The 21,595-nt window shown below is 39.9% G+C and overlaps 1 protein-coding gene across 2 annotated transcripts in view; it reads right to left on the bottom strand.

The window, feature by feature from the left end:
* The window catches only part of ncalda (neurocalcin delta a), a 94,326-nt gene that overhangs the window by 9,269 nt on the left and 63,462 nt on the right, over positions 1 to 21,595 (bottom strand). For both annotated transcript variants that reach the window (XM_031322637.2, XM_031322636.2), the window contains one exon: positions 7,099 to 7,509. In XM_031322637.2, the coding sequence (XP_031178497.1) occupies positions 7,099 to 7,476 (378 nt within the window). In that variant the 5' untranslated portion in view covers positions 7,477 to 7,509. The remainder of the gene's footprint in view (positions 1 to 7,098; positions 7,510 to 21,595) is intronic.

The raw sequence follows: 21,595 nt of genomic DNA, 5'->3' as shown, positions 1-21,595 counted from the left end.
GCTGAGTCTGTTATTAATCAAAATCCTTCAAACGGTTGTGAGTGTTTAGTACATTTAGCCAATATTACATGATGGGGATTTAGCTGTTGGTCTAATCCAGAGCAATGCAGTGAATAAGCTTAAATTTCTAAATCCTAAAACTACAAGCAACCAATAAAAAGTGAAACGATCTGGAGCTTATAGCCCTCTCAATATTCCCGACTACGCACAGTGCTGTGAACGCAGTTAGAGCCAAAGAGAGACAGAGGAATATACTTATTCCTTTGTGCCATATCAAAAACACATCAATGAGTCACACTGTTGCACTGGGCAACACCTTCCTTCATTACCATGAACACAAACACACACACACACACACACACACACACACACACACACACACACACACACACAATCCTAAATACAAATTTAAACACAAAGTAACATCTAAGGAATAACATAATTCTTCATCAAATTCTTATCTTTTTCAAACATTAATTGTATGTGAGCAGGAAATTACAAATAATTATGTATCCACTAAAATAGACACAATGCATGATCAGTTATATTTCAAATACAAATCATGCTATATTACAACTTTAAAAAACACTTTCTCTAGTAACTTTCTTTGTAAAACAGCTGGTTTCTGTTACTATTATTGATGTGTGTTTACCACAAAAGCAATATTTTGTACTATTGCAACTGTTGCATCTGGGTCATCGTATTTAGTAGCGCTTGAGAGCAACATATGATGGATAGGCCCACAGGATAGTGGGATAGATATCATGTGACTCAAGAGAGAGTGATGATGAATGGCAGCCAAACATCTTTTCGCAATTATAACATGGCGGAACGGAGAGCTTCGCTTGGCAGCGCCTGGGGTCTGTTAGGTGGCAAATTTAATTGTGGATTAGCCCACCGCTGTTAACCGTGGTCAAAACAATCATACTAAAATAACTTAGTGTGTTGAACATTGTTTAGTCACGAAGCATTAGCATGAGTCAAGTAAGCTGGATCCATATTGAAATCATATCAATAAGGTCTTTATTGTGTTACAAAGTGGCATGTAATTAATGTATTGTATGTAATGTATACATACTTCTCACTTGATTTATTACCTCAGTAAACATTTTCATAATGAGTTTATGGTCTCAATCGCTAGTTTCAAGTCTTCTTCAATACAGCATGATGTTCAATTTGTAAATTATGATCCCATTTATTTTAAAATTGACATAAAGCAGGGTATGCTTTAGGGGCGTGGCTACACGCCGACCTGTTAATCAGGACAGAGGCTTAGCAATGCGTATCCATGGCACTGTGTACGTTAACATTAATTTTTGAGTGTTATCCGTGTTTTCGTCTTAAAGTTTGACCCTCTCACTGTGTTTTCACTTGAAATGTCTAAATGTTCTTGTTCAGCGTTCTGCCAACCAAGCTAGTGCTAGCGTAGCTGGTAACTTAAGGGAAAGTTTACCAATTTTCTGTGTACTGCTGTACATGCAGATGAATGGCGCCAGTACCCAGAGGTCTGCGTTTACCCGCCGGTAAATCTCCGCTGGATGACTCGCTTCAGAGGGGTTGAAAATCAGAACTTTTCCTCTTTAGCATTTAGCTTAGCACCATTGCAAACATAAACAACACTGGCTTGGCCACGTAATCCTCCTTAGCTCCAACCTCTCGTTCAACCATCGTCACGTCCGGTTTTTAAAAAACCAAGATGGCAACAGCCAAAGAGCCAAACTCAAGGCTTCAAAACGGCAGTCCACAAACCAATGGGTGATGTCACTGCTGCTACGTCCATTATTTTTACAGTCTATGGGATAATGTAAGCACACAACTAAGCAAATATATATAATTATAGTTGTTTTTAGACATTGTAATGCAGAAACATTACATATTATATCTTTAACTATATATGTGTGACTCTTTTTTTTATTAAAGATTTATGTCTTCAGTAGGAACCAACTGGCTTGGGTCAGAGTGCCACAGACAGGATTGGGAAGTCAGAAAGTATTGAGAAACGAACTAACACACTTTGGTCATCTCATGGGATTTGTTGATAGTTTGAACAAATTTAAAATAACACCAGTCTTATCCTTTACCACAGCCAGTCTTTAGATAGCATATCTGAGGCGATTAAAATATCAGGCAGAGTAACTCTCCTGCACTAAAAGTAAAGCCAGTGTTATTTAGGTTTGATCTTTTCTTTCCCTGTGTCCACAGACCACAACCGTTGTCTTAATTGGTTGTGTCTTTCTATTTTTTTCTTCTTCACACATGACACCCTGTCAGCTGGTGTATCCACTTGTTAGAATCAGAGTCAGGTTTACTCCCAAGTAGGTTTTCACATGCAAGGACTTTGCCCGGGTGTTTGGTGCATAACAATGCACCAAATTGTTTGTTTGCTAAGAGCAAACAAAAAATTAAAGTACTGCAAAAGTCAAGAAACAAATTTAAATAGAAAGTTGTTAAGACTTATTTGTACCAACAGAGCCAGCTGAGCACTGTTTGAGTCGCCCTGCAGTAATAAGCACACATACTGTACACAACATGTACACAGTGCCTCGCCTCACCCTCACACAAAAGATGAATACGTTTCCTACGGCGACCCTATCCACCTGAGCAGTAATATATTCATCTAACCTGCTATTCTGTTCAATCTCACTGAATTACCAGTATGAATGCTCTCCTTTTTTGTCCACCGAGATGAACTTCCCTCTGTGCCAGTCTGCTCTGCTGATAGTACCCGATTTCAGATGAAAGGTAGACAGAGGTTAGATATCAACTATTGGTGAGTGCATGAGACACTTTTATCTTTCTGCCGGAGTTCAGATTTAGTCATTATCTGAAGAAGATGATCCAGGTTGGCTGTGATCCATCTCATTCAATTACTCCCATAGCAAGGCTAATTATGGGCATCACCAGCATTTACACGCTCTCTGCAGGAGAGAACATTAGCTAGCTGGAGTGAGCCGCAGCTCTCACTCACTACAGCAAATGGAGATTTGTGAATAGAGAACATGAAGACCACTGTGGGGGGAATGACAGGATCTTGGGTGAAGCATTTAAAGGTGATGGTCACAATAATACCGGTGTGGTGGACAATATCCCTTACAGAGAGAATAAATTGGATAATATGACGTCAAATCATGACCAAAAGAGCTATATGACATTTCTAAAGATTTGTTCATTCTTCAACACGGATGCAGGGGCAAACTCACACGTGTATCTATACATACTACAATCGGGGGTCTGTTCACAGATGCATTCCAAATGTGAGCACTAAAACAATATGGCAACCTCACAAAAGCAACAGAAACATCTTTACTGTATTTGTTTTATTTGGTAATAAGTAAAAGTCAAACACATAAAATGGCTTGTGTGACCACTTGATGATAATAGGACCAAGGATGGGGAAAACAGTACACACTAGGGTTGGATACCTTTCGCATCTAAACCAATACCAGTACCGATACTGGTACCTGAAATTCGGTTCCCGGTACCCAACGGTACTTTTTTTGGTACTTTTCCTCTGTAATTACAAAAAAATAATTTCAGTTGTAAAAATAATTCCAAACCTATTTACTTGGAACATTATGTTATTTATTTAGAATATTTTACACTGACAGAAATTAAACAAAAATAAAAGCCCTCCCTCTCTCCTCCCAAACCCGTCCCTACAACCTATTAAATTGAATAATTATTAATTTCTTACTCACTGTAACTTTTCTTCTTGTATTTGTATATTATTATATTTTAGCCTGTTTTATTTTCATCATGACCGTTTTTAATTGCTCTTTAATGTTTCATATAAAGCACTTTGAATTGCCTTGTTGCTGAAAGGTGCTGTAGAAATAAAGTTGCCTTGCCTGACAATCTCAGCCTGTCAGTCAGTCCCCAGGGCATAGAAACCACTGTTGTGCCTGCTTGTCTCAGAGGAAGTGTAATGTCAAGAACAGCACCGCGACTGCTTGCGGCTCGCCATTAATATCATATCACGGTGAAAGGTGTCTGCGTGAAGTTTTGAAAAACTGTAACCACACTTGAAACCCCTTTATCAGCATCGCCGTGACTCTCTGTGACTTCAACAAAACTGCAGAGCCCACGTAGTTTGCTCCGTCCGCACCTCTGCGGTGCTGTGTGTGTGTGTGTGTGTGTGTGTGTGTGTCGGACCTCTGCTCTCTGTCAACATGCAGACAGGACAGATAAGCTTGTGCTTACTCTCAGGTACCAAAATTTGGCACAGTTTGATTTTACATGAACCAATACTCTGTAGTACCGACGTGATTCGGTCGGTACCGGTAAAAATACCAGGTTCGGTACCCAACCCTAGTACACACACACAGTACATGAAACCAGCGTATAGTTTGCTTTACCAGCACATGTGCAGTCAGAGTGGTTGTAGTGCTTACAGAGGCTACAGTTTACAAATGTTGGCGCACGTCTGCATGGGGAGATGACGAAATTGACATCACGCAGATCCTGGTTGTATATACGAGTCTAGTGCCTGTTTAGAGCGCGTGCCTGTTCAGAAAAGGCAGATTGCTTGGTTCCCAGTTTTATTTTTTTTTCTCCACAACTTTACTGTGTAAATTCTCACAAACAACATGTGACACAAAATGCAGTTATAAAATACTTGGTTTTCAGTATTGCTGCTTGCAGCTTTGTCAGGTGGCGTGCCCGTTCGAAGCCTTCTCAAGAACCACTCATCCGATGGTAAATGGTAAATGCACTCCATTTATATAGCGCTTTTCTTTGTTATCGGACAAAGCGCTTTACAATTTGCCTCTCATTCACCCATTCACATACACCGATGGTGGCGGAGCTGCCATGTAAGGCGCTGGCCCACTACATGATGCTCGCTGCTGCTCCTCAGTCAGAAGTGACCGAGAGAGTTGACTGTGGCGGCTGGAAGAAAGAAAGACCTCCGCGCTCGCCGGACAATACTGGCGTCTTCTACAGAAAGCTAGATTTGTCGCTAAGTTGGCAACACTGCAGAGGTAGGTGACTTGGAACAAGAAGAGTCAGTCAGCCAAATGCAGAGAGGAAGTAGATAGACATGAGGACAGATGAATACTGTGTGCTTCTGTATGTGTCTGAGACAGAGAGAGAGAAACTGAGATGAACCTGGGCTCTTTCTAAAACTGCACTTCAGCAATGAGAAATGGCACTGTCTAATCGAATGAGTAAAACACAGAGCTCCTGCATCTACATTTCAAAAGCCAAACTTGAGTTAGAAGTACAATACTGCTTTTTGCATGCATGTCAGAAGTCTGAACCCTTAAGAAACTGTAGCTAATTAACATCTGCGACATACACAGAAATATGCTAAAAAATGACAAATGCACTTACACTCATTCCCTCATTAAGGCAGAACTATCAAGTTTTCAACACTCCTTTTATGACTTTTAACTAATGAGCCCTGCACACAGCCAGACATGAGCGACTGATTCATAGCTTTCTATTCTTTTGTCCTTGGGAACTTTTAATGGAAAGTGGGCAGAGGGTTTATGTCGTCTAGTGACAGGATGAAAGTCTGAATCACTGCAGTCTTGAGGTAGGAAGGCTACTTTAACCATGAAGCTATGATACTTGGGGAAAAAAGTCAGGCATTATATATTCATATTAAGATTGCCCATAGCTACTATGAAATGAATCAGATAAGTTGGCTTGATGAACTAAAATACAGATACTCTAGTCTATATATCGACAACGTTTCATTTCCGGGATTGTTCGGGTGCTGCTGGAAATTCCGCCGTATGTCCCTAATTGTCGGGGGGAGGAATAAATAAATGTCAAAACTATACATAAATAAAACACAGTGAGACACATGCAGATTGCAAATGCAGGAGCACCCTCAATGTTTTTAGTGGTCACGTTCACTTGCTCAGACCAACTGGCATATGGCTACATTTATTGGTTTAAATTCATCTGACGCGGCACATAACTGACTTTGGGGCTTTTGTACAATTGTAATTTTTTTTTATTTGTTTGTTTAATAATATTCTGACATAAATACATAATGCATATTTTCAAACATGCAGAGGAGGAGATACTGTGTGTGTATGTGTGTGTATGAAGACTCGACCCATTCCCAACACACCCACCCACACACACACAAACCCACACACCAGTCTGATCCCCAGTAAGGAGGAGGAGATACTGTGGTGCTGAGTGACTGATAGAGGGTTGCATGAAACAGCTACGGAGTTTACGTTGCTATGGACGCAGTGTTCCAACCGTATAGGCGGAAATGGACTATATTTTTTAGCGGAAGCAATACAATAGTTGTTTCCGGTTTCTTGTAAATGTTTCTCTGTTCACACAACTGAAGACTTTTAATGTGACATTTTCCAAAATGTTTTGTTGAGAAACAACAACACATGTTTAAGATGATATTCATTACATTAAATCAGGTACTGCCATCGCGCTAGAGTATTTGCTGCAACTTCATCAAGTGCAACACACGAAGAACTCAGTCAACTTCCTGGTCAGACAAATCGGACACATCAAATATCAAAATCTAATTTAGTGGCCTGTTTTTTTCATGACCTATTTTTGACTTAAGCATAAAATGGAAAAGACAAAAAATGAGCCGTTAATAGTTTTTTTTTTGTGCTGGATTGATACATTAATAATGACATAAAGAAATCATGTTTTAAATTTCTGATTTTGGATTCCCAATTGAATATGAAAACACCAAATGATACACTGATAGAGCTTCCTCCCTGCATGGAGCACAGCTGTATGTCCTCCTGTTCTTAGCCAGCAATGTTTTTCCTAGTCTCATAAAGAGTGTGTTATGGATACAGGGGCAAAACTGTTAATATAAATGTTAAACAATCCCTGCTCTGGCTAATATTACAGTTAGTGTGTGTTTGTGTGTGTGTGTGTGTGTGTGTCCTGATGGATAATTCAGAACTAACTGGCTCATAGTCACAGATGCTACCATGTGATACAGAAACTTTGTTCCTGTTAGTGGAAGTTTCTGTCCTGTTTTTGCATTTTACTGTTTTAGACACTGAGCTATTTTGTTAGACATATATATGCAGTTTTAATATGTGGTATTTGTATATAAAGCTGAGCACAGTGTGTCCATCTGCCTCTGTGCACACTCACCTGAACAATCTCCAGCATCTCAGATTTACTGATGTACCCATTTCCATCCAGGTCGTACATACTGAATGCCCATTTCAACTTCTGCTCCAGCTTGCCACGTGACGTCACACTTAGTGCGATGATAAACTCCCGAAAGTCTATTGTCCCGTCGCCGTTAGCATCGAATGTGCGAAAGACATGCTCGGCGAACTTGGAAGCGTCTCCGTAGGGGAAGAAGTTACCGTAGATCTTCTTGAACTCCTCCATGGAGAGGTTCCCGCTGGGGCAGTCCCTCAGGAAGCCCTTGTACCACTCCTGGATCTCGTGTTCGGTGAAGTCAGTGCTCTCCAGGAGGTCCTGCATCACCTCAGGACGGAGCTTGCTGTTCTGCTTCCCCATGTCTGTCGGTCCGCTCAATTACTCGGTTCACAGCTGGGAGAGAGAGGGAGGAGAGAAGGTTTGGTTTTAGGATAGGATAAACACCAACAGACAGTTTAAAGTTCAATGTAGTACCCAATTCAAATTCAATCCAAAAGTATCGAAAAACGCCTTGTCATTTAATACCCAATTTCAATCCCTAACGCAGAGATCTTCAACAGGGGGTCCGGGACCCCAAGGGGGCCCTCAGAGTTACTGCAGGGGGGCCACCAAATTATTAATTTTCGCTGCCAGTGTTGTTGTCATTACTTAGAATTCCTCATGGTGGAGACAAAAACTATGCACTATAGCTTTAAAAAACATTGAAGACCCCTGCCCTAAGGAGTAGATCTCATCCGAGTCAGTGAGCCAATAAGCATGCAGCATGCTTCTACCAAGATCTAACAATGTCTATGATTGGCTTTCTAACGATACGATATATATATATATATATATATATATATATATATACACAGACCACGCAGGAAAAACTCTATGTTACACAGAGATGGGGCTCATGTACTAGGAGCTGAAAAAGAAATGAAAAGATTTGTGCCGTAATGTTGTAATTTCTTTTTGTTATAATGGATTTTCATAAAATTGGTATCGGAAAAAAGATACCAGAGCCCTGGATTTTTAAAAGGTAAACAACTCACGCTGTTACTGCTTGTTTATGACTATGTTAAATGAATAGTGCAAACGTTTGTCAGGCTCCATGATCAATGCTTATGTAATCAGTTTAACATGCATTTAGAGTTTCAGTGTGCACAGCTGGGTGACAGCTGATTAAGGTGGCAGACTGATGGCGCTGGGATGGAAAGTGCATCATCATACTGTTACTCTTACAATATTTCAGAGAAAAAAATCACCAACATGTATGCTGAGCCTCATTTTATGTTTCCCTGCAGTAAACGTTACTCAAAGTAGCAATGAGGGCATTTAATTAGATTTTTTTGTGGTTAGAACTTATTACCATGGGTCGTACAGTCAGTCCTTTGAAAAACATGTTTTGTGTTACATAATGACTATTGAATTATATTTTTTAAAGGGGAGATCAGTAATTGGTTCCACTATGGGGTGTTGGTCTTTAAAGGCCTGAATCCAATGTATGTATCTACGGAAGAGGATTAGGGCCACGTGTGAACATTTTATTGAGACTTTAATCTCAGAATTCAGACTTTTTTCCCCCTCAGAATTCAGACTTTAAACTCAGAACTCAAATACAGTTTTTCCACATGCGGCCTAAATCCTCTTCTGTATGCATCAGTTAAATAACCACCAGACTAAGCCAAGAACACAGCTGCTGTGTCCTCAGTGGCTACCGAGGTATGAACCAAAAATGTAATCAACCCTTTTTTTCGGACTTTAAACTTTACGTTTATCAGAACTAAAAATCACTCTCCTTTTACAAACTGTTGGAACTTTCCATGGAAAACAGCACTGTGTACTGTGTGCCATATGCCCAACATGGTTTCAATTAGTCTTTCAACAAACATCATTCAGATTCATAAACTCTTGATAAACAATGTCTCGATTCTTTTCCTGGAACTGGAGCATCAGTGTTGTGTGTGTAGGGTAGATCTTTATGAACATGATAACGCTTTATAATCCCTGTTTGCAGACGATTTCAATGTTCATGTAATAAAACACCTTAATGAACAGATGTTACATTTACTGTATTTATGTTTGACTAGAAACTATTAAATGTTCCATAGATCCATTGCTCTAGTTAGTTTATGACAGAAAGGACAGACATTGATGAGTAGTGTAATGAAATCATTCTAATCATATCTTTTTTTCAAATCTATACTTCTAGAAGTAACAAGTAAAGCCTGATATGTATATGGACCCAACATGTTTAATTGATCCCAACTGTTATTATTTCACAAAGCCACCTTTTTCCCCATAGACTGTTTCATTTCATAATGCCTCTTTTTTATCACATCTTTGTTCACCAAGACAAACAGGGCAGTTATGTGATTGGCTGTTGCTTCAGGCTGAATAAGACAACAGCTGGTCATTTAGAAAAATAGTAGTGAGAAATAAAAAAGGCTCTCGCAAGAGTTTGAAATAACACATTTTGAAATAAAACTGCTCAATGAAATAAAAATGTATATACGGTAATTAAAACCACACCAAATAATATTTCATAATTCAAATGATATTGGGTTATTTCACAATGTCTTTAGTACATAAATTGTCTATTTATCTGCATGATTATTTATCTCAAGTCTTATATATTTATACAGATATTATCTCTCCAGAGACAAAGACAGAGGTAGGAGATACATGAACAAACAGATGGAGTGTCAGAGTTAGACGGGGAAATAGTGGCAGTCGGGCAAAAAGTAGTCTCGCTTTGCCAGACCTTCCTCAACAGCGCTGCGGAAGAGGGTCTGGCGAGTCTCTGAGTCTATTTTATATCTGCCCCTTTGGTGACACAAACAGGAAGTGGCTTGCCCTGGTCTCAGTGAGATTGTGCTCATAATGCAGTAAACATGCTCTTTTTGTGTATCTGAGTATAAACTGTACATGCTAATATTTTAGCATGTGTCATAAGCCTTTATGCAAAATACAATTCTAAGAACCAAACATGTGAAATGATTTGTAACTTCCCTAACATACTTTATCTCGTATGTGTTTAGATTGTATGTATTTATGTCCAGTATGTATTCAGCCTGATGCAATGCCCTGTTAGCCTTAATATGGCCTTCACTCTGAAAAGTCTCAGGAAATGAGTCACTTGTGTACTCAAAACTACCTAGCAAGGTCCTTGAATATAACTGCGCTATAGGAAACCATAGGAAATGAAAACAACTGCTGAAAGTTTATTTCTCACATCCTTAGCAGGATATCTAGAGTGTCTGGTTGACTACTACAATCTCATAGAAAGAAGAAGAAAATGAGTAAATCTACCAACATCAAGTCAAATCATGGCAGATACCAAAAAAAAAACAGACCTCCTACACTCAAGGCTACCGAGTAGATATTCCACAATGTAAGCAAGGATATTTGAGAAGTGATAACTTATCAGAGTATTGAATTATCTACTGTTAGAGTGCCCTAAAACACTGTAATCACCAGCCAGGCGGTTAATGCTACAGAACAGCGTCTTCATGTCTTTTGGTAAAAATGATGATCAAAACGGCTCTGATGTCTGGGTGGGACAGAATCATAATCAAGAGGAGCAATCACTTCGTGAGTGGCAAACACATTAATGGAAGAATGACTTTTGTAGGGAATTATGTTTGACATTCTCCTTTGTTTACACACTGGGCACAGCAAAGAACTGCTTAGCATTTAAACAGCAGCATATTGAAACGTGAGAAGGGGAGATAACACAGAAGTAGACAGCAAAATTTAACAAGCCGCACATATATCAATAAACACAAGATAACCCGGAGACTAGAATCCAGAGTAACAGAAGGGAAAACAGTCTCAGGTCCATGTGGAGGTTAACCCAGATGATAATACTACACACGGCAAGATGCTTACTGTAATCCTAAAGTTAAACCTAGGATGTTTACAAAAAAGACGATATTCCGACTAAGCTGTGTACATGGCTAATGAAAGTGAATATTCCACTAATACTCCCGTTTACATGCAGCTGTGCAGAATATTATTTTTTCTAAGTTTACCAGCGGTGGTGAACTTGTTGGACTGTACGAACATAGCGTCCCCCTTTCATTCCTTCAACCAGCTTCTTAAAGATCATTTTTGGGGCATTTTAGGCCTTTATTTGACAGGACAACTGAAGACATGACAGGGGAGAGAGAGGGGGAATGAGGTGCAGCAAAGGGCCGCAGGTCGGAGTCAAACCCGGATCCGCTGCGTCAAGGAGTAAACCTCTATATATGGGCGCCCGCTCTACCAACTGACCAAAGGTCGGCGTAGCGATGTGTGCGCATATCCAAAAACCTGCTGATATCCAAGTCTTTGATGATGTTTAAAAGTAGCTGTGTTTCTCCTTCTTATCGGGTCTGCAGCCTTGCAAACTGTTGGCTGGTTGGTTTGTGTACAGCAACCATAGCAACACAGCCTGTGATAAAAACCCAGATTGAAACACATATTCCAAATGCGCTGCATACATGTCCAAAGAATGCCTCTAAAACCTGAATAATGCCGGAATATCTAGTCTCACATCACGATATCGATATATCTAATTAATTCAAAGACCTTTGGGTGACTTTGTTTTGGGCACAAGTAGTCCTCTGTCCTATAAAACTACATAACTGAAGGTTTGGTTTTGAAAGTTTAAAAAACTCTTAAAAACTCTGACTTTATGCCAATTACCGCACTGACTACCGTTTAAAGTGCTACTACAGCAACTGACCCTCAGAGTGATTACACTTCAGTCTGTCGCCAGGCTCCTCACTAATGGAATCCATAGCCATGACCCTGTCTCAGGCAACTAAGGATGCTGGCAACCCACTTGTGGGATGACATGGATTTTTGTTTAGCTGCTCTCAAGGCTGCTGCACGCTTCAGTGTGCTGTTCAGAATGTCAGATAGCGTTGGAAGGCTGCTTTCTCACAGCTGGGCTGGGAGGAGTGGTAAATCTAAACATTTACTCTCCAAAAACAGGCAATCTGACAGTCTCTGCTCACTTTCCACATCAACGGGCCAGGTAGGATCAGATGAGATAATAAGAGAAGTGTCAACTGGTTCACAAATTCAGTTTGGTTTATTCATACAGCTACTTTGACCACCATATCAATCACTTTTATCCAAATTTAGCTGGGAACTGCAAGTCTATAGAGGGGGTTTTGAGGGCCTTTTTGAATGCTGACAGTGTGGGTGGTTAGGAAGTGAGTTCCACAGAGAGGGGACAGTGACTGAAAACGCCCTGTCACCCCAGGTTCGGCACTTGGTCCTGGAGATTTACAGAAGGTTGTTATCAGCAGACCGGAGGCTTGGCACAGACCTCTCTAGTCGCCTCTCTGTCAGCTCCACAAAATGTATGCTGAATTGTCTATTTCAGGGGTCTTCAACGTTTGTCAGACCAAGGACCCCTCAGTTAAAAAAGAGATGCAGATTTTGTATAAATATATGAGTATAAAATGTAAAATATAAATTGCATATTAAACTGGGCCTACAATAACATGTAGGGCTAAAGCCTTTATACATAAAATAATAATAGTTGATATATTTATAGCCTACATCACGTTTCAATGTTAAAATGTGGCAAAGTGAATCCTTAACTGTATCTGTGGATGGCTACCTTATGGCTATCTACCTATAGGCACGTAACCTATCATCAACGTTGTGTAAATAAATAAAACAATTATCTTTACAAATAATATGTTGGATTATTTTTTTTTTTTTAAACTACCGTACAATAATTTGGACCCCCTTTTTATGTTGAAGATCTCTGGTCTATTTTACAAATATTAGTTGTACTTGAGGTTGACGTTGGACGGTGATGGCATGTGGCTATGAGTTGCTCATCAAGATAGGGAAATAAAATTGCCAGCTGGCCGGTCGAGGTTTTCAAATGTAGACTATCAGCTACGACCTATGGCTACGATCCCGACTACGTGGACAAGCAAGACCATCTCCATCTCTACATCAGAGGGGGCACTGAGGAAAGAGTATTTGAACATCCACTGGGATCTTCTCTACTGGCTAACCAGTGTGCAGGCATTATACGATGAACACAAAGTACAGCGGAGGCTGATGGGAATGTCATTGCAATCCATCCAACAGCTGTCAAGACGTTTCAATCAAAACCGAAAATGTCAACCTCATAGTGGCATCCTCTGATCACAAATGTCTGTACAAAATGTCATGGCAATCCATCCAACAGTTGTTGAGATACTTCGGTCTGGAACAAAGTGGTGGACGGACTGACCGTCATTTCCATCCATAGACACACACACAGCTAGCGTGGATTTAAAAAAGACATGAAACGTGGAGGTAACTCTGAAAGCCCTTTACTATGAAGTAGCTACTGGAAGTGCTGCAAAGGAGAAAATCAAGAGACTTTAAAGTGTCAGTCTGTTACATATAAATGGTAAGGAAAAGGAAAGTATGTGGCAATGGAGAAACAGAGGCACTTATCCATCTAACAAATAGTAATAACAGTTTAGATATAACATTCCCAGTGACCGCTATGTTCTACAACCTAATAACTAAATAAAGTTATGAATAAATAATTTACTCATTTGCGTGACTTTGTGTTCATAATCCTACACCAGTTTTTTGTGCAACCTCAAATTTTATCTATAGTTCAGAAAAGGTAAGAGCAACTGGGCTGTGCAATGTGATTGGCCGATTGATTCGTACAAAGTAGTTTGTTTGAAGCAGGCAGATGCTTCCACTGTTCCTGTCTCTCATCCACTCACATTTCCTCCCTTGAAGCCAGCTGCAGAACCATTTGGACGCTGATTATCATTCAAATCAAACGTGCGGACAGAAGCGGATGGAGATTCAGATTCAAATAGAGCTTGGGAAGAACTGTTTCCATTGCTCGGATTCACATTCAGATTATAAGAAGCTAACCACTTCACACACGCGCTCACCAGTTAAGCTGCTGGACAAAACAATATCTATGCAAAACACACAGGCTCTCTATGATGAAAGGCTGTGAAGACTGTGATGATGTTAATTCTGTATAAATACATTTATGAGAAGGCTCTGATACTATTAAGAGAGAGGTATGGAGACTGAAGCAGTGAGAGAGGCGGACGAGACATGGATCAGGATGAAAACAGAAAGAGACAGTATATCTCCATTTTAACCTATTCAATTTATACATACTCCTTGTTTCATATTCTCTCCGACACATGTCATCTTTTCCCATCTTCATGCTTTTCAGCTGCCCTTCATCTGTCCCACTTACTAGTCAACGAATATTTCCGTCTTTCTACTATCCCATTCATAAACTCTGTTTTTCTCTTCCACTTTGCCCGTACCTTATTTCCATACTCTTCATCTTGTTTTATGTCACCCTACACATGAATAATTTACTCTCTTATGAAGCAATTTCACTGCAGTTACCATAGTAATAGGGCTGCACAATATATCATTTTTTTAGCTTTCTGACTGAGTGTGCTGCATACATATACGCATGGGGACACAGGCTACTAACAGTCAAATACACAGAATCAGTGACTGCAGGATGTGTGTGCCCATGTGTGTATAGGTGGTTGTGTGGGTGCAGGTATGTTGGGTTAGTAGCAAGCAGCCAACTTTGATCAGTTATATAAACTCACAGATATCAAAAATCCTTTCTATGAACCAGGGTGTCAAATAATGATAATAATGTAGACTTAAAACTAGGGCTGTCAAACTATTACATTTTCTTAATCGCGATTAACTGTTGAATTTCTATAGTTAATCGCGATTAATCGCATTATTTTGCATTTCAGAACTGTTTTTGAGTACATATTAACAATGGAAAGCAATTCTTACCAGTGTATCTTGATTGGGAATCAAATGAATGCAAAGAAAGTGACTTTATGAACTTGATTTTAAGATTTGTATTTGTTTATTATATATTTAATCTAGTCACACATTTGAATCTAAAGTCAATATTAGGGTTGGGTATTGTTTGGTTTGGATACCGGTGCTAAAGCGGTACTTCTAAAACGGTAACGGTGCCTCAACGGTGCCTGAACCGGTACTTTTTAAGAAAGTTGAAAAAAAGAAGGGTACTAAACAGTTACATTAACATTAAAGAATGGCTTGTTTATTGCTAAGGCCATATCGTCACAATTAAATGTTTAATAATAATGTAATCACTATAACAATAACTTATTTTACTAGTAAATAGCTGTTGAATGACAAAAACAACCACCAGATGGGAAAAGGGCATTTAACAACAACTATGAATGCACCACGAGGCTGTAAATTACCATGTTTAATTGAACGCACCGTCTGTGTTTTTCCGACAACAGCAGCTGCAGATTGTTACATCCCGGTGTTGAATCCTCTACAGTGAAATACAGTCAAACTTTACACCGTTTAGCGTTAGCTGTCAGCATTGTAACCGTGTTTAATCCAGCTACTAGCTAGCGGTAGGCTAACGTTAGCTGCTGTTGAGTATAGTGTTAACTAGCGTCACGTGCAGCGGTGTTTGTGTTTCCTGTAAGGTCTGTTTCAGAGCATCAGAGAGAAGTGCAGACATATCAGTGGCACCAGAATGAGGCACCGAAATCTGCGTTGCTATTCCTGCAGCAGCAGGATGTGTTACGAGGAAGTACGGCAAAATAGTAGTCTGTTAGGCATGACGCAAAGCCGAGTGAAGTGAAAATAAATTAATAAATGCCAGCATGCGATTAATACGATTAAAAAAAATTAACGCATTATGCTCGGCCCTTAATCGCATTGCGATTAACGCGTTAATGCTGACAGCCCTACTTAAAACCTTACAGCAGTCTAGTCTGCATGTATCCTTCATTTGAAGCAGCTACTCCAGACCATTATTTTTACATCGATAAATTATAATCATTAGTATATTAACCAACGGAACTAGACCATTGCCAACAGGTTGGTAGACTTTAACAGCCTTTCACATTGTGCCATTGTAATCCCAGGTCACCCCAAAGGTTCCATCTCTACCATAATAATAACCTCTGCTGTCTTTTACAAGGAAGCATACAGTAGAGCACCAGCCTACAAATTTAAAACAACAACCACAACAACAAAAAAAACACAAGAACACAACTAATGATAGGAGTTGTTTGTCCTATAATGCCATTTAGCCTTGGCTACCTCACTTTCCCAAATCTATGACACCAGCTGTTACAGAGGGTGAAAAAGGCTTATGGTCCAGCTGCAGTAGATTCCTGGGGAAAAGGAAGCCCCTTTCACACAGCCTGTTCAAGGTGGGAAAGTTGCGCCGTTATTCGCCTCGCCGTTCTATATAATAATAGGTATGGAGACCTGGGGTTCCCCCCAGTGTATTGCAAGCCTGGTGGCCCACCGGGCCTAAGTTGCCCCCCATCAGGCCTAAGCCACTGGGGGAAAAATCTTGAATGTATTTTTAAGACGTTTTTTAAAGTAGTTACAGTGGGGTAGCCTGGAAATCCAGAACTAAATCCGAAAGATTAAGGGTCTGGCATTGAGTAATGAAAATGGCCCAACTCGAGGCACCAAGCATGCATTTGAAAATCTCACTGCACGCAATTGGATAACACTACGACCAATCACAACAATACACGGGCTGACGTATCCAGAGCCCCATACGCTTAGCTACCAGAGAAGCTAACTGGTAGATTAAACTCTTAGCTACCAGCGGAGCTAACTGGTAGATTAAACTCTTAGCTACCAGCGGAGCTAACTGGTAGATTAAACTCTTAGCTACCAGCGGAGCTAACTGGTAGATTAAACTGTCGTCATCGGTTTAGCTCACCTCTGGCCCGCCTATATCAGATACACCGATGTGATTGGTGCAGCTCGGCTACAAGGGCATAGTTAATGAGCATCATTACTCAATGCCAGAGTGACTCGCTGAGCAAATTCAAATTGTGCTCTCACGAAAACTCTGGATTTCCAGGCTAACAGTGGGGCGGCTCGGTTGGAAACTTGAACGTAGTCATATTTTCAAATCTCCAGTTAGCTTTTAGCACTGACTTAATGTAGAGCCCTATGGAATCTGTCTTATAGTTGTTTTTTTTAATTCTCAGTTTCGCGATTCCGTCCATGATTCTTTTGTCACAGAAAATATTTGGCTCTAATGCTGCCATCAGTCTGAGACGTCAAAAAAAGACACCTGCCAACAACTTTTCTGGGGGAAACCCTGGAGACGGAATGGGGTGACAGAGCTTTTCCGCTGTTAAGCTGGCAGCGGATGTAGTAACAGAGCCAAACTGACATTTGTGTGAAAAGGATAGCCGGCATTTGGGCCGTTATTCCCACTCGCCATTCTGTATAAAAGGTTTGGAGACGGAATGGTTGGACAGAGTTGTTCTGCCATTAAGCTGGCGCGGAGGTAGTAACAGAGCCGAATCGACATTTGTGTGAAAAGAACAGTCGACAGGTTGGGACTACAAGCACACACATACACACACTAGACGCCAACGCTGTTGTGTTATACGTCATGCCTCTTTTGCTTCCGGAATGCCGACATGCTATCTAAAATCACAAACTGGGGCAGTTTGGTTCAGTGTAAATAAGTCAAGCCGGCGTAACTCTCCAACACTGCCAACTTTATAACAAACAATAGCTGTTTCCCAAATTTAGGGGATGAAACCTTTGAGAGCTACATTTTCATCATGAGACCTCATTCAAAGGTTTCTTCAAACACGGCTGGGAAGTGAAGTATTTTTACAGTTACTGAAAAATGGAAGTTATATGAATGTATATACAATTAGCATAATAAATATATATTTGCTTCCATCCTATGGTAAAGCATAAACTCTGGTAACATGAAACTAGCACTTCTGACTTGACCAATGATCCACCTTTGTGTGGTAAATCAAGATCCATCCCCTTTATTAGGACATAGCTGTACTCAATCAGCCCACTTATCAATCATTTATTCATATATTATTTAAAGGCTTAACAACTTAACAAATAGGCTACTTACTGGTCTACTGGTAACATATCTTGTATACAGTATAATGTGCTGAACCAGAGGTTAAAAAAACCCTACTACCTTGTGATTTTGCTTATAATGGTAGCAAGTCAGTGGCAAACTAAATTTGATTTGCAACAAGGTTTTAGATTGAGTGCAAATACAGTACTTCACTTTGGAAAGCTCCCTTTCAATTCCTGGAGTACTTTGCATTACAGGGTGCTAATATATAATTTGGCATGGCTTTGCATCAAAATGTTGAGAGCCAATATATGCATACATGGCACTTATTAATTTGGTTCATCTCTCTACTCACTACAAATATTTTTTTAATGGAAACCCAAATGCGTTTTGGGATGAAACCCCCAAATAATATACAGTAAGTGCTAAGCACACAAAGGGACTGTGATGTGAGAAATGGGAAGGGGGAGTGTCTTTTTGTGTGTAAAGAAACATTTGTACATTTGGTTTTTCTTAGTGCAAGGCAGCAGCTTGAGTCTCCAAAACAATGGACAGCAGGAACAGCAGAACAATAGAGATGGGAGTGGGAATGTGAGACAAAGACATAGACACAAAAATAGAAATTAAAATAAGAAAACGCCTCCATCTACCTACATCCTACTACTACTAAGAGACACCACTCTGTTCTCTTTTCCTGTCAGAGCAGGAAAACCTAAAGACAATTCAAGCCATTTGTTTAAGGCTAATCAACCAACAATTTACCTGTTTTATGCTTTTTTTTTTGGTAATAGTGCAGTCTGACTGAAGCACAAGAAGGGCTTTTTCCCAGCCACATTTTAAGCTAAAATTAGTCTGGTTCCAAAAAGGAGAAACCTCTCCCCTCAAATGTCGTGACAATGCTCTGACACTGGAGGGCGAGGTGGGAAAACACAAAGACAGGCATTGGCAGAAGGCCAGGCAGCAGCTGGATAAAGGGTGATCCAAGTGGGGAGCAGATGAGTTTGTACTACTTGGGCTAAAGCTAACTTTACTAGGATCTGACTCCTTGATTCTTCACTTTTTCTTTTGTAGCCAAGCTGACCATACATGTGCAAGCTCTTTGCCATCAAATCAACACCATACCTGGTGAGACAGTGAGACAGCACACAAGCAGCATTTGAATTCTTGTCGGAATGATTAGGGTTGCTAGCTGGTTAGCTTGATGCTACCCACAGGCCATATTTTCAGCCCTTATACGTTTAAATGGCCTCCTTAGCCTTCATTAGGTTGCTATGGTAACAGACCTGGTAGGAGGAAGGGGAGGAGGCAACAACCACACATTGTGCCTATTGATTCAGGAGAAAAAGAGTGAACCAATGAGAAGCACAAGATGACACACTTCCCCAAGTCACTTTCATAATCAACTTAAGGGTTATGTAATTTCATCTATGTAGCCACAGTGCAGAGATCTGTCACTGTGCCTGTGTTATTATCCACGTCAGAGGTATTGAATAAGGATATAACAGCTTTACTGTTTATTCTGGCTTGCTTACAAGTATTATATATGTAAATGTGTAAAGATCATGGATAACAGTGGATGAAGCATCTTCTCAGCTGAGTCAGATTGGACAACAGTTTTTAGTGGACTGTTATGAGAATCAGCTTGGATTGCATGCCTGTAAGGAATCTCTTCTTTTTCACTTCCCTTTTTGTCCAACAGAAAAGGAGGTTGTGTCTAATTTGTTTGGCTCCCTGTCTGTGGTGCCCTGGTGGGAGTTCTCTGTCTGGATCATTGGACCTGGTTAATTGGCTGGATGACTAACTCATGGGTTCCAACGGTGGGGGGGCGGGGGGAAGAATAGATGAATAGATGTCTGTCTTTCTGTTATTAAAAGTTATTATGGTTCTGTGCTAGCTTTAAAAGCTTCAGGATAAACCCTAGGGGTGTAAGAAAAAATTGATACACTTTTTTATTTAGCAATACTATATAGATTTTCTTCTTTTTTTTTTTTTTAGTTTAAGTGCAAAATATTCATGTAAGACAGTGGTTCACGTTAATGTTGTGTTTAAACCACCTACCGCTAGATGACGGTATGAATGCAGTAGATATGCTGAGACGCACCACTAGTGTCCTTGCCTAATAGTGCCTAGCAGTGCCTAACAGTGCAGTGCCTAGCAGTGCCTAGCAGTGCCTAACAGTGCCTAACAGTGCCTAGCAGTGCCTAACAGTGCCTAGCAGTGCCTAACAGTGCCTAGCAGTGCCTAGCAGTGCCTAACAGTACCTAACAGTACCTAACAGTGCCTGACTTTTTGCTAGAAGCTAACAACGTAGCTATGGCTGAACTTTGGCCTACTTTAGCATATAAACATTAGCTCACTAAGAACCTGGGAACCACAATCCCAAACTGGCAGTTTGATTTTCACTGTACTGAATTTTTACCTAAAGGAAACTTCTTTCACTTTTATGCACATCATGTCTTTTTTTAAATATTAGTTTTTCTAAAATTATACTTAAAAAAAATCCCAATATATCGCCTTACGCACAGTATCGAAATATATTGCAATATATTATGAATTGTGACCCATGTATCGTATTACGTATCGTATCGCCAGATTCTTGCCAATACACAGCCCTAATAAACCCTGCATAGTCTGACTACTGCTTAAATGTCATACAAGCCCAGCCCCCATTATTGCATTTGTGCTGTACCTATCCAGTCTACAGTGGCAAATTATAAATTACCACTCAAAATTATACTACATCACCGCCTCGTGTCGGAAAGACCTTGATCTGGCTAGCGGGTGCATTGGTGTTGGAAGCGAGTAAAAGAAAAGACTCAACTTATTTTAAATTAATATTATTCTGTTTTAAACACAGCTGTTTGCAAAATGCATACTGACAAGGTAATGCATCCATTTGTGGGTAAGTAGGATTAATAACTGTAATATGATGATGGTAAAACAAGGTAAACTTGGTTTTAGCTAATGTAAATTTATATATTGATGTACAACCACGTCGCACAATTTATTTCATAAATACAATGAATATTATTCGTACCTGTCTAGGAGGAAGAGGGACAATTTAGGATCGGTTGAATGGCCGACCAAGGTTGACTCATGTTTTCGCCTGTGCTCTATCACTTTCCTTGTTTAGCTTTTTTTTGGTTCTTCGGTCAATTCTACTGTTTTTCTCTTTGAAAAAAGTACATTTTACAAAAATCTCCTCCTGCTTTCTTTTAACTTGCTAACCTACTACTCAATACATAAACATAGTCTATTCCGCTCTCCATGTCTGTTTTCTCAGGGATCAGACCTGGGGACAGGCATTAAGAAAACCTATAAAGACAACCAATCTTTCGCTGATGGTCTTGTTTGCTTATATAGGTCATATAAAGGCATCAGTATAAATTGAGATTCTTTCATAACCAGTTAAAAACATCTGTGTAGCTGCTTTAAATGCTTAATACACAAACTGCTGCTTGTTTTGGTTGTGCTTTGTTTGTTCAAAGTGAATTTTCCATAAAACTGATGATAAAAAAAGAACTGCTTTCTACGTACAAATTCCAATTAGCATGTGAAAGGTGAAGTGGGATGGCTGTAAAATGTGCTGAACTATAACTGATAAAACTGTTTGCAGAGCAA

This window comes from Sander lucioperca, chromosome 10, assembly GCF_008315115.2.
Source record: "Sander lucioperca isolate FBNREF2018 chromosome 10, SLUC_FBN_1.2, whole genome shotgun sequence".
Classification (NCBI taxonomy): Eukaryota; Metazoa; Chordata; class Actinopteri; order Perciformes; family Percidae; genus Sander; species Sander lucioperca.
Note: the sequence above shows the minus strand (reverse complement) of the source record. Positions and strands in the feature narration are given on the sequence as shown.